This window comes from Sebastes umbrosus, chromosome 1, assembly GCF_015220745.1.
Source record: "Sebastes umbrosus isolate fSebUmb1 chromosome 1, fSebUmb1.pri, whole genome shotgun sequence".
Classification (NCBI taxonomy): Eukaryota; Metazoa; Chordata; class Actinopteri; order Perciformes; family Sebastidae; genus Sebastes; species Sebastes umbrosus.
Window position 1 is genome coordinate 11,167,269 of NC_051269.1, and position 14,167 is coordinate 11,181,435.

At 41.0% G+C, this 14,167-nt stretch overlaps 1 protein-coding gene across 2 annotated transcripts; it reads right to left on the minus strand.

The window, feature by feature from the left end:
* Positions 1 to 313: 313 nt before the first annotated feature.
* Positions 314 to 12,681, minus strand: brpf3a (bromodomain and PHD finger containing, 3a). 2 transcript variants are annotated; one of them, XM_037779397.1, is made up of 13 exons: positions 12,345 to 12,681; positions 7,373 to 8,896; positions 6,938 to 7,094; positions 5,599 to 5,730; positions 4,530 to 4,658; positions 4,123 to 4,420; positions 3,660 to 4,004; positions 2,649 to 3,212; positions 2,506 to 2,563; positions 2,029 to 2,117; positions 1,722 to 1,819; positions 1,395 to 1,549; positions 314 to 1,306 (listed from the first exon to the last, which is right to left on the minus strand). In XM_037779397.1, the coding sequence occupies exons 2-13, from the start codon at positions 8,875 to 8,877 to the stop codon at positions 1,123 to 1,125; spliced, it is 3,714 nt and encodes a 1,237-aa protein (XP_037635325.1). In that variant the 5' UTR covers positions 8,878 to 8,896; positions 12,345 to 12,681; the 3' UTR covers positions 314 to 1,122. The 2 variants fall into 2 exon arrangements, with proteins under 2 accessions (XP_037635325.1, XP_037635316.1); XM_037779388.1 differs by having other exon boundaries at positions 4,108 to 4,420; positions 12,345 to 12,680.
* Positions 12,682 to 14,167: the final 1,486 nt, after the last annotated feature.

Below are 14,167 nucleotides of genomic sequence, written 5' to 3' on the forward strand. Positions count from 1 at the left end.
TTCATGTGTTTGTTTTTGAATAATGCTCTGTTTAATATCAGTGGTAACTAAAAGGCTACGGTTGCATCCAAAATTCCATACTAGCTATTAAGTGCGCTAAAAGAGTAAGATTTTTTGAGTGTGTCCGAAACCAATAGTACGCGATTGCATACTATTTCCAATTAAATATTACAGTATGCAACGCTGGACACTACGGTGGTATAAATATCCCACAATGCAATACGGTAGTGACAACGACGTTCATAACAGACGTTGACGGACAGCTCTGTAACATCAATTATGCTTAGATTTAACGATAAGTCACTTTGCTATAGGCGTAATATATATTTTAAATTAATTCAGACTTTGATTCTCACAAAACTTTGTTTTGGTCACATGAGGTTGATGTGGGTTACCACGGTTACACGTCTCCAACCGGCAACGAGGCTCTCAGGAAGTGGCATGGTAATTACAGTTCGGTGCGTCCAAAAAGACACACTGTATTTCACACAAAAGTATGTTGAACGATAGTACACATATTGAGTATGCAGTGCGTAGTATGCGATTTGGGACGAAGCCTGTGTGATTTAATGGAGCGAGGATGGTTTTAAATTTGTTGTATTTTGTGTTTTCATTTAAAAAAAAATGCTTTATATATATAAATTAATTATTTTTTGATGGCTTTTTCCAAAGCCAAACTTCTGTGGAGTCCAGATATGACGTGAACATTAAACGGGGCTTTCACACTTCATTAAACACAGTGACATTTCAATGGCAAATACAATCTAAATATGTTTTGAATCAAGACGATCCCTTTGACGATTTAATATTTACACTTTTTCTCACCTTTAGTCTTGACTCACTTTGGCCTAAAATAAAAACTTTATATGGACACATAGCAACAGTGGTTGTGTAAAATCTTTTACAAAAATGACATGAATAAATGAACAAATTCATCTAAGAAAATGTCTTCAAGCACTTTTTCTCTCCATTTTATAAATCAGAGCAACAAGTTTTATGCAGAAAACCTTTGAATATAACCCCTTTGATTTACTTTCCCCACCTTTTAAGAGCATTGATGAAGCTTCTATACATATAACCAGACAGCCTGTTTAAGAGGATAAAATCTTTAAACTAAAAGTTTTATATAAAATTGGAGGGAGTGAAGTTTAGATTTCCTCTCACGTGGTTTAAATGCACCATGGCCCGGTCGTATGCAGTGTGTACCGACTTGCGAACGCTGGGTTTCTTGCCTTCCATTAAGCGCAGCTTGTCGACCGTGTCGTCTCTCCCCATCTGCAGCAGTTTGTTACGAGGAAGCCACTGCCTGAAAACCAAGAGACACAATTTTCAAGACTGCTCCCGATTGTTTTTAAAATTCAGCGTGAGGTTTTGCCCGCCTGTCTGAATCTTACCAAGTTCTTTTGGTGTCAAAGAAAAGCACTAAGAAGAGCTTTTCGCCTTCTTCCGTTTCTCTCCATTCGCCCAGTTTGAGCACCTCCACGGGAGGCACTGGGATGGGGATGCCGTTGTGAAGAAGCCCCTCCTGGGGCATGTCCGGGTCAACAATCTGTAACAATAAATCATGTCAGTTCAAGCTGACTGAATTCTATGGGATGCAATGAGGCCTTTTTGCTTTATGTTATGTACATACACCATAAACAAGTGTCTTTGAGTCCCTGAAAAGCGCTATATAAAGTTGAATTTATTATTATAAACTGCCAGAGCAAATACATCCTCACCATTGCTGGGTATGATGGGTATCCTCTGCATTTGGCCCAAACTAGGTCCAGAGGTCCCAGCTCGGCCTCACTATCTAAAGACAGGAGTGTAGACTGTCCTGTGAACAGGATATTCCAATAAATACAGTTAATTTGTGTTCAGGACACAGCTTGAGACACTCAGCTTGAGACTTAAACTGAAAATTTAACAAAATATTATTGCTCATAAAAAGTTTTGTGTGCAGAATCTTCTAATATGCATCCAATAGACACACAACAACTGAGGTAGTTCATTGTATTTTCATTGCCTTCTCATCATCATACACACCAGACCCACAGATGTCTCCATTCTCACTGCTAGGAACTTTTGCCAACGCAGGTTTACCACGACTTCGTTTGGGTGGGGAGACGCTACAGCTGTGAACAAGAGGAGAGAAAAGCAAGAGTTAAAGCACAAGTTATGGTGAGACTATAGCTATAATTCAATGGCTAAGAATTTCAAAGACAATGGGCCTCATGTAAGAACATCTTCGTATTCTTATCCTAAACTTCTTTCTTTGAGGATTGCTTTTACAAATGTTCAAATTGGATTCACTAAACTCTCTGGGCTGCATTAACTTGTGCGAGTAGCTTGTTTTCAGCCGGATGAATGCCACCTGCTCATGACAGACATAAAGATAAGTTTAGCAGCGTCAGTAGTGTAATAGAGGACACTTAAAACGCTCGTATGTGCCACTTAAGAACAAAGCTGTTAGTACGAGTGGTTCTTGCATGAGGCTCATTACCTCTGTGACGCCACACTCACTTTAGTTTTTGGTCGTCATCGTCATGGTCTGCAGAGGTGTGCTTTCCATTAGTCAGGCCTAGAGAAAACACAAATTAAATAGTGACAAACATGGACTTTTTTAGAATCTCTCGCCGTAATATAGAGATTTGTTTTGTCCTTACCTCCTTCTCTGGGTGGTGGAGGGAGTTTGTCTGCTTCACTTTCTGAGCTCGGGCCTCTGGACCTCAGGTGGTGTGAGGAGGGAGAGGGAGGAGTAGGGGAAGCGTTTGGGGTGGGAGGTAAGGTGGTGATGTTGGTCACACTGGGTGAATTTGGGCTGGTGGGGGTGCTGTCCAACCCGTTGGTTTTACCCTCTGATGTTTTCCCGTTCTGTTGTGGCGCGGACTTGTTTTTTACCATTCGAGCCCCGTTTTTAGCTTTCTTAAACAGAACCGACGTACGACGACCGACTCCAACCAGAGGCAGAGTCGGGGGGGTTCCCAACGGAGTGACCTCGTGAACAGCCTCCGGTTGTGAAGATGGCGTTTCGCCAACTTCAGCCTCATCTTCACCTTGGTCGCCTTGGCTTTTGTTTCCGCTGCGGGACGACCTCTGACGCTTGTAGGAGCGTCCGGGAGACCTTCGTCCTCCAGGTACGATGCCCAGGACGGGGGGTTCCAGAGGAGCATCTCCTGGCAGCGGCGATGATACCGGGCAGGTGAGTTCTAGCACAGGTGGAGAGTCATCTGGATCAATGAGAAATGTATTTAAGGATGATAAATACTGCTGAAACGATTAGTCAGTGTATCTTAGAAATCATTTATTAACTAAAATCTCAAAACATTCACTGGTTGCAGCTTCTCCGGTATTGCTGCTTTCATCATCCATATCGTTGTAAAATGAATATCTGTGGGTTTTGGACTGTTGAAGACATTTGAAGATGTCAGATTGGATTTAGGGAAATTATAATGGCCATTTCTCACAATTGGACATGCACTAGACACAATTATTATAAAAAACAACAACAAAAAAAACAACAAGAAACAAACAGCAGATTAATCGACAATGGAAATATTCGTTAGTTGCAGCTCTATAAATACATCAAATAATGTTTCAACAGTGCCATTACTGCCGAAATTCTATTAGTAATGGCCAAATGGTATAAAATATATTAAAGGAAAAAGATTTTTTACCTGACCCAGAGTTTGACACTGCTGTCAAAGGTCCATTATCAACTTTTGTCTTCTTCTTTTTCTTTTGCTTCTCCTTCTCCTTCTCCTCCTTCTCGTCCTCTTCCTCCTCCTCCTCCTCCTCTTCTTCATCCTCCTTGTCATTACCATTCACAGACTGGGAATTTTGCTTCTGCTGGCTCATCTTCTGTCTGAGAGAGTTGATCTCTCGGCGCAGCAGCCTGATGCGTTTGGTTCGACCACCACTGGTGCGCATGGATGCAACCACGTCCAGTTTGTCCAGTAAGGCCTTGAGCTGTTCATCCGTGGTTAAGTGCAGTCTGTTCTCCGGGTCCAAGAGAGAGTCGACTGTAAGAAGGGGAAAAAAAAGGAGGAAGAAAAAGGCAGATGAACAGATGAGGCACGAGGGTTATGATCACGAAGAAATAGCTAGTTCCCACTCTCAACTCACCGTCATCCCACGTACAGTTGTAGAAGCCGTGTTTGTTGGGAGACTCTGGGAGGTGCATCCCGGTGCTGGGATCCAGGCCGATGCTCTGAGACTGCCTGTGGGCGTGACGGAGAACGGCTCCACCCACCTCCTTGAGTTGTAAGGCTGTCTTGTGAAACATGGTGTCCTTGGAGTTGTACTTGAGGCAGTTGGAGATCATGAGGTTAAAGTCCTTCTCTAGGTCGGCGATGGAGCAATAGGCGTGTCCCTCCAGTTTGGTGCACATGGTGGAGAAGTCCATGGGTTGGGAAATAAACTCCAGGTAATCTGGGACCTCAGTGAGTCATGGAAATAAGAGTGTTAGCCGAGTCAAACCCAAAGCAAATATGCTGCATGATATAAAGTGTGTATTTAAAAGCAGATTGTTTTCTAACTGCACCAACCTCTGATAGATTGACGGGCTGAGAGAAGATTTTCGCTGAGTCCTTCTCCTGCAGTTGGTCCAAGGTGGATCGCAGAAGCACCAACGCAGGGGTCAACTTCAACTCCAGAGCAGCCTGCTGAATTTTCAGCTGAGGAGTGGTGACGTAAACACACAGGGGAGAGGAGCGCAATAACAAGGTCACTCTACAGGGTTCAAATGAATAACAAACGTTGAATAGAACAGAGATTAAGGCTGCATCTAACGATTATTTTCATTACAGATCTATCTGCTTATTATTTTCAGTAACACTTTATTTTACATGTCTGCACATTTCATGGTAATAGGTTGATAATAAGCAAGAGACCAATATGAAATTTCTTAGGAAATACTGCAAAATTACTCAAATTTACGTCAAAATTCATCAAAAATTACTTTATTATAAACATTATTTAATAATTATATTCCGCTATTTCCCAATAACTGGTAATTTATTTAATACATTTCCAGGAAAAGAATACAAAGTTAATTGATATGCTTTATTTACATGTCTGCTGATAAATAAATAATTAGTAAATAACTTCTTTGAAATTTAAAAAAAAACCTCCTAAATCATGTTTATAATAAATTAATTTTTGATAATTTTTTATGTAAATATTGGGGTAATTTGGCAGTAACTCCAAAGAAATTTCAAATAGGTAACTCGCTAAATATCACCTAATTACCATGAAATTGCGGACCTGTAAATTGAAGTGTTACCTTATTTTCTCTTAAATGATTTTTTATAAAATGTCAGAAAACAGTAAAACATGGCAATCACAATTTCTCAGAGCCCAAGGTATTTAAATTGCATGTTTTTTATGATCAACAGTTCCAAACATATTGAGATATCTATCATAGATGACCAAAAAATGATCAAATATTCACATGTGAGAGGCTGGACTTTTGGGCAATTTTCGACTGATTACTTGAGTAACTGTTTCAGCTCTAATATATATGCTTATGAATGACAATACTGACTGACGGGAGTCTTGTAAAAAAAATACCGCAAGTAATTATAGCTCGTCTCACACTTCCTTCCTGTAATGCACCTGTTCTCTCTTTAGCCTCTCTCTCTTGCGGATGAGTTCCACCAAAAGCCTGGCTCTTTCCAGGTCCTGCCTCAACTTTTGCCAGTATCGTAGCTCCTCTCTTGCAGCACACAGCTTCTCATCAGGCTCCCTCTGAACACAAAAGGAACAAACACAAAGAGCTTTAGCTTTAAAACCCATCACAGTCAGTCTTCCCTCTAGCTTTGTGTTGGAGAGCAGTGAGGAGATATTCTGGCTCGGAAACCCAATTGTGCTGCAGGTTCTCGACTCTTATTGGAAAGTTTATTTATTAACCCCCATGAGTTTTCCAGCAAGAAAGAAAATCATAATGATCAGGTCAAAATGTCCAAAAAGCCAAAGCTGTGTAATGACGATATTTGCGAAAAATAAATGGACCACAATTTCGTTTAAATTTGTGAATAACATTTTTTTAAGAAAATTAAACAATCTTTTTATGTAACCAAATTCAAGTATAAAAAGCTACCGTAGGGACATTACTGTAAAAATGTATGCTATCATTTCACAATATGCCAATATATACAGTCAGAACAATATTAAAGTGTATACATTTTTCTAAATAGTTTCTATCGCCTTATAGACTTGGCCTATATTTATTCCTTTTTTCTCTATAATTTTACTTGAAACTGTTATGTTCATTTTGGACTCAAGTTCTTAAAAATTAAAAAGAAAAAAAATACTTTTCATTAGTCAAGTATTTAATTTACACAGGAGTGTACAAAAAATAGGCTTTACCATGTGGTTATTTCATAGACTATTTATTTATTGAATTACCAGAAAACATGCTATATCATGATATATATCGTTACTGAGATATGAAATTACCTCGATCAGGATAAAAGATTTTGGCCATATCACCCAGCCCTACCCTGCCATCATTAATAAGTGGGCAATAGATTAAAACCGATATCCCTAACTTTTTATACCGTCGCCCTCTGCAGCAGTGAGAGGTCTACAGCAAAGATGACAGAGCTGTGAAGGGTTGTGTGGAAGCAACGCCATCTATTTGAATCAGCCACTGCAAGTGTGATGTCTGGGCCTTATGTTTGGATTTCAGTGTGTGAGAATACAAACATGGTGTGAAGCGGTTTGATTCCAGTGACTTGGCTGACTCGGTCCTCCTGAATAGACTTTATTGGTTCTGTGAAGGCCTGATACTGTAATGACTGTAATGTAAATGTTTTAATATTGTATGATGCTCCACCACACAGATATATTAACTAGGCCAGCTTTAATAGTAGTTTTTTTTTTTATCAGAGGATTTGTTTGATTTTCATTTTAAAAGGCACACACTGACACACTACATTATCTGTGTCCTCACCTGCTCGGCGGTCCTGTGTGTCTGTAGATGGGAATGAAGTCGGCGTATTAAAGGCATCCCATTTCGTGACTGTCGTTTTAGTAACCAGTAGTTATGAAGCCGCTGCATGAACTGATTCTTCCTTTGGACTTCAACTCCTGTGCAGATCTTGTTCAGCCTGTGGAGATGTAACAGTTCTACATTAAAAACCGTGTGGCAGTAGTGGTGGTCATAATAACACCACTAACTTATGACCTTATGGTAAGGTCATTTAAAGTATCAATACGTGCATGAAATACTTGCTCTTAATGCACTGGATCAAAAACCTAATTAGATTAGAGAGTGTTTCCTTTGGAACCCTGCAAGAATACTAATAATCTCTTGTAAGGCAGCAGACACAGGAAATTAACAAGGCATGCTGGGTATGTAAATTTCAACAGTATGCAAATGTCACACCTGTGAGAGGGGATCTGAGGCACGAGCAGCACAGGCACAGTTGAGCGACGTGATGTCCGACCAGACCCCTTTGCGTTCTTCTTCTGGCCCTTGGTACCCTTCTTGTTTGGTGGTGGTGATGGGGGGCTTTGAGTGTAGGACCTTTGACCCCTGGTACCCCTGCCCCCCACCAGCCTCCCTTCAACTGACTCGTCTCCAGACCCGTCCCGCCGAGACCCCACTGGAGAATGATGCTCACAGAAAGCCGTCTTCTTCACAGAGAAGGTGGTACCGTTGACACCCGTCTCCCGGACTGGGTCGATCTTCATAAACAGGCCGGCCTTCTGGGCGCAGGTGACGTGAAAGGCCCTGTAACAGTTGGCTTTGTGGCACTGAATGGATGCTCCTCTGCCTTTCTGCTTACACAGGTAGCAGGTGAGCTTCCAGCGAGCAGTAGGGATGTTCTTGACCCCCTCGACGGGCTCCAAAAACACCGTATTGGCAAAGCACACCTCCGGGATCCATATGGCACAGACAACGTGGGCCCAACGTCCATCGCTTGTCTGTTTGAAGGCACCTCCTCGGTTGGGACAGAGCACACAGTCTACGGGACGGGAGGGGGACTGCAGGCAGCAGCGGCACAGCCACTGACCCTCAGGTACGTAGGGCACACCGTAACACTCCTGGTGGACGGCCAGATTGCAGATGTCACAGAACAGGATGACATTACTGTTGAGACATTCGTCATCCAGGCAGACGCAACAGAAAGCGTCCTCGTCGACGGCACTCTGGGACAGAGCCTGGCTGCGGGACTCCAGGATGGATTCCCTCTCCAGGCGGTCGATCAGCAGCTCAAAAGTGTCTGCAGACACGGAGGCATGGCCGTCACACACCCTCTTTTGGTTAACCATCTCCAGCCAGGCCAGGTCCTCCTCGTCCATGTCGTACTCAGCCACGCTGTCCTGTTCCTCAATTGACTTTTCTATGAAACGATAGTAGGCTGCTGGGAGAGGAGGCGCCTCTGAGGGGCAAACGGAACTCAGCACACGAAAGATGGGCTCGGGCAGAGGGATTTGCTGGGACGGTTGCTGGAGGGAATTAGTAGGTCCTGTGTGCTGCTGGGAGCTGGACCGTTGGTTCTGGTGACTATTTTTATTACTCCTCCTGCTTTTACTGTTTGACGGTTTCCTCCACGATCTGGTTTTACTCTGCGTTTGTTCGCTGTTCTCCTTGTTGCTGTTGCACTCGGCAATGTCCTGGGCCATCATCTCGTCCTCTGTAATAACTGGCAGAGGATCCGTGATGTTAATCCGATGGAGCCTTCCTTCTAGGTCCACTTCCACTATTTTCTGTGCCTGAGCGTACGTCAGAGTCTCCCTGGATGGAGAGAGCTGCAGTCTGTAGGGCGAGGGGGGCCGCAGCTGGCCAGACGATCCCCTGCCCCTTCCTCTCCCTCTGCCTCGGCCCCTACCCATGTTGAGTCCGCTAACAACTGTCTCACATTCCCAACTCCTCACCTTCCGCATGGGAGTTTACACCAGCTCCCTAACGGATACAAAGGAAGAACAATTATTTAATGCAATTTGTGTCAACACTTTCTACTTTGTGTCATTATCTAGTAAGACTTACAGTAGCTGCTGTTTTATTTATTATTGTGTCGTATATGTTGTTTGTACTGTCAGATAAAATCTGAGATCTGAATTACTGGGAAATAACTGTAGTGATATCATCATCACACCACCAGTACAACCTGCAGTAAATGTTGAATTATAAATGAACATTAAAACGTCAATGTTGGTAGTATTATTGTGCCAAGACATTTGGCGTTTGAGGACGTCAGCTTGGGCTTTGGGAAACACTGATCGTCATTTTCTGACATTTTATAGACCAAACAACTAATTGATTAATCGAGAAAATAATCAACAGATTAATCGACAATGAAAATAATCGTTAGTTGCAGCCCTAATTCAGGTAACCCTCCCTATTATGATACCACGGCTGTTCATTGCTTTAGCATAAATACCAGTGGTTAAAATGTTATAAACAATTAATTATACAATACTGCCTTTAACCATGAATAATTAATAATCTGGTAACACAATTTTGGTATATTCTGCTCTCAGAGCTTGTTTTTTTTCCATCAGTCTGCCTATAATGAACTTGTGCTACCCTGATTAATCATACTCATTTACTGCTGCCAAGTGTGCCTTCTTCTTATGCATTTATTTTAAGATTTGTTGCGTTTCTCTCTCAATCGTGGCCACAGCAGTTTACTAGGTAAAAGGGGGTCAACTCTGGTGCTGTTGTAATAAAAACACGGCATGTCACCTCAAGTACTCCTGCTGCACAAACACAACCACAGTCTCTGCTGTAAGTGCTTGCATGTCTGCACCTCAGCTGTCTCTCCATTGGTCATATCAGGAGTAATAATACTCATTTACTGCTGCCAAGTGTGCCTTCTTCTTATGCATTTATTGTAAGATTTGTTGTGTTAATCACAATTCTGGTATATTCTGCTCTCAGAGCTTGTTTTTTTTCCATCAGTCTGCCTATAATGAATTTTGTGTTACCCTGCTTAATCATACTCATTTACTGCTGCCAAGTGTGCCTCCTTCTTATGCATTTATTGTAAGATTTGTTGTGTTTCTTTCTCAATCGTGGACGCAGCAGTTTACTAGGTAAAAGGGGTCAATTATGGTGCTGTTGTAATAAAAACCCAGCATGTTACCTCAACTGAATATCTTTGAGTTGTGAACAAAACAAGACATTTGAGGACGTCATCTTGGGCTTTGGGAAACACTGATCGTCATTTTCTGATCATTTTCTGACCTAATTCAGGCAACCCTCCCTATTATCACACCATGGCTGTCCATTGCTTTAGCATAAATACCAGTGGTTAAAATGTTATAAACAATTAATTATATAATATTACCTTTAAACATGAATAATTAATAATCTGGTAACAAAATTCTGGTATATTCTGCTCCCAGAGCTTGTTTTTCATTCCATCAGTCTGCCTATAATGAATTTTGTGTTACCCTGATTAATCATTTACTGCTGCCAAGTGTGCCTTCTTCTCATGCATTTATTGTAAGATTTGTTGTGTTTCTTTCTCAATCGTGAACCCAGCAGTTTACTAGGTAAAAGGGGTCAACTCTGGTGCTGTTGTAATAAAAACACAGCATGTTACCTCAAGTACTCCTGCTGCACAAACACAACCACAGTCTGCTGTATAGTGCTTGCATGTCTGCACCTCAGCTGTCTCTCCATCGGTCATATCAGGAGTAATCATACTCATTTACAGCTGCCAAGTGTGCCTTCTTCTTATGCATTTATTGTAAGATTTGTTGTGTTAATCAATAATCTGGTAACAAAATTCAGGTATATTCTGCTCTCAGAGCTTGTTTTTTCCCCATCAGTCTGCCTATAATGAATTTTGCGTTACTCTGATTAATCATACTCATTTGCAGCTGCCAAGTGTGCCTTCTTCTTATGCATTTAATGTAAGATTGGTTGTGTTTCTTTCTCAATCGTGGCCACAGCAGTTTACTAGGTAAAAGGGGGTCAACTCTGGGTGCTGCTATAATAAAAACACAGCATGTCACCTCAAGTACTCCTGCTGCACAAACACAACCACAGTCTGCTGTAAGTGCTTGCATGTCTGCACCTCAGCTGTCTCTCCATTGGTCATATCAGGAGTAATAATACTCATTTACTGAATGCCAATGTTTTTAGCCCCGTTGTTGTACAGCTGACTCCCAGAAAAGTTCCTTTTTGTCCCCCTCATTTGTCTTTATTTTAATGCAAATTTTAGTGCTTTAGTGTTTGTGAATTGTATTTTATCTATATTTGTGTCCGTGTCTGCAACTTTGTGTTCTTGCTGCTGACTGTCTTGGCCAGGTCTCCCTTGGAAAAGAGGTTCTTAATCTTAATTGGACTAACCTGGTTAAATAAAGGTTAAATAAAAAAAAAAGCATTTATTGTAAGATTTGTTGTGTTAATCAATAATCTGGTAACAATTCTGGTATATTCTGCTCTCAGAGCTTGTTTTTTATTCCATCAGTCTGCCTATAATGAATTTTGTGTTACCCTGAGTAATCATACTAATTTACTGCTGCCAAGTGTGCCTCCTTCTTATGCATTTATTGTATTTCTTTCTCAATCGTGGACACAGCAGTTTACTAGGTAAAATGGGGTCAACTCTGGGTGCTGCTATAATAAAAACACAGCATGTTACCTCAAGTACTCCTGCTGCACAAACACAACCACAGTCTGCTGTAAGTGCTTGCATGTCTGCACCTCAGCTGTCTCTCCATTGGTCATATCAGGAGTAATAATACTCATTTACTGCTGCCAAGTGTGCCTTCTTCTTATGCATTTATTGTGACATTTGTTGTGTTTCTTTCTCAATCGTGGACACTACTGTTACTAGGTAAAAGGGGGTCAACTCTGGGTGCTGCTGTAATAAAAACACAGCATGTCACCTCAAGTACTCCTGCTGCACAAACACAACCACAGTCTCTTGCATGTCTGCAGCTCAGCTGTCTCTCCATTGGTCCAACCAGAAGCCTGTAACATCCCCACATTTCCCTCAGCACCAATCACATGCTGTTTTGTTCCTTGTTGCTGTGCGTAGTTAGGTTGCAGAGTGCTAAATACCAACCCGAGTATCTAACATCTGTCAGCCATTTTAAGCGCACAACAGCAGAGACAACATTTGGATTTGCAAGTTGATTAGCAGCCCAATTATATCCATGCCAACAACCAGCAACCCAGACAGCAGACGCACTGTATGCACCGTGCCTTAAATGCATAAATGACTTGCATGTATACATTAGATATCACGACACGACACCAGGTTTCTGCTTTGTGCTCCAGACCCCTGCAGAAAGACTGTCTCTAGTCTCTCTGGTGCGAGGACACGTAGCTGTGAAACATAGCAACAGGGCTCCTTAGCAACGCTGTTAAAGCTGAACATATGAGAGTGGTTTACCTTGTAAAGTCGTCCTCTGCGCTGTGAGACAGACAGATACCTGCAGCTCGCTATAGATGTCAGCTAGTGACAGACTACAGCCGAGGCGGACATGCTATGCCAGCCCTTAGCTTAGCTAGCCGGTGATAATGTCGACAGCGTCATCTTCAGCACTTCACTTCTCCTCCGTGACTTCCTCCAAACACACTAACTCGACCCGGTTTCATAGTTATGGTTTCAACCTTTCACACGATTCTGGTTCCCAAACTTAAGGGGTTAGCAAAAAGCCCGAAGATATCACATTAAATGTTCCTTAGGATGGGGCTAAATATTCAAGTCAAGATGGCTTGAACAAAAATACGCCCCTTTAGGAAGGGGAAAAAACGCCTCAGCCAATAGGAGGGCGCCGTTTCACCTCGCGGGCAACGCGCAGAGTGTTCTGATTGGTCAACGCGATAAAGCGAGTTCATCGAACTCAATGTGGAGAGGATAGCAGAAAGAAAGCGATGAGAAAAACAACGAGGTGTATTGCGCGCCTTACGGCCTCGTCTTTATTTCCCATATAGACCCATATTGTACCTGTTATATGCATACACCTGCTGTCTCTAGTTCAGGGGTCAAATGCATGTTTATCTATCCATTACTTATATTGAATGAATGAAAGACTTTATTTCGAACATAAAAATAAATAAAAACAGATGCAAAATAATGACAAACAAAACAAGAGTAATAGTGTCCGAAAAGGAGTAGGTAGAAGTAAAACTTATATTTCCCTACCCCTTTCTCACTTCTCCTCTAATAACTCATATATCATAGAATGATAATATAATATATAAACTATCCCAGATTTATTTACATCCCAAATGAAATATATGAACAGCATCCCAAGTTTATTTACAACCCACATATCCATCTGGAGTTAAAGAGTAGATATAAACCAACCCTTAACGCAACCCTTATCACAACTCTTCCTCAACCATATACCTCCCAAAAATATAGCTTTTTTGTATAGCTTTTTAAAGTGATTTATATTTGTGCTCCGCTTCAACCCATCACCCAACATATTAACATCCCCTAACACAGGGGGTCTGCAACCTGCGGCTCCGGAGCCTCATGTGGCTCTTCAGCTCCTCTCCAGTGGCTCCCTGTGGATTTATCAACATGGAAATGAATAACTGTTTATGTTTACATTTTCATTATTATTTATCATTGTTGTAGGTCTATGGTACGACGGTACGACGGAGTATTAGGGCCACATTGAGGAAAAATAAAATAAATCTGAGATTTCGGGAATAAAGTCATAATATTGCGAGAATGAAGTCATAAGTTTACGAGAAAAAAAGTCGTAATATTATGAGAATGAAGTCATTATATTATAAAGTAGTAATTTTACGTGTTGTTTTATTTTTTTCTCGTAAAGTTCTGACTTTATTCTCGTAATATTATGACTTTTCTTCTTGTAAAATTATTACTTTTTTTCTCGTAAAATTACGACTTCTTTTCCTCGTAAAATTATTACCTTTTTTCTCGTAATGTTACAACTTTTTTTCTTGTAAAATTATTACTTTTTTTCTCGTAATATTACAACTTTTTTTCTCGTAAAGTTATGACTTTATTCTCGTAATGTTACAACTTTTTTTCTTGTAAAATTATTACTTTTTTTCTCGTAAAATTACGACTTCTTTTCCTCGTAAAATTATTACCTTTTTTCTCGTAATGTTACAACTTTTTTTCTTGTAAAATTATTACTTTTTTTCTCGTAAAATTACGACTTCTTTTCCTCGTAAAATTATTACCTTTTTTCTCGTAATGTTACAACTTTTTTTCTTGTAAAATTATTACTT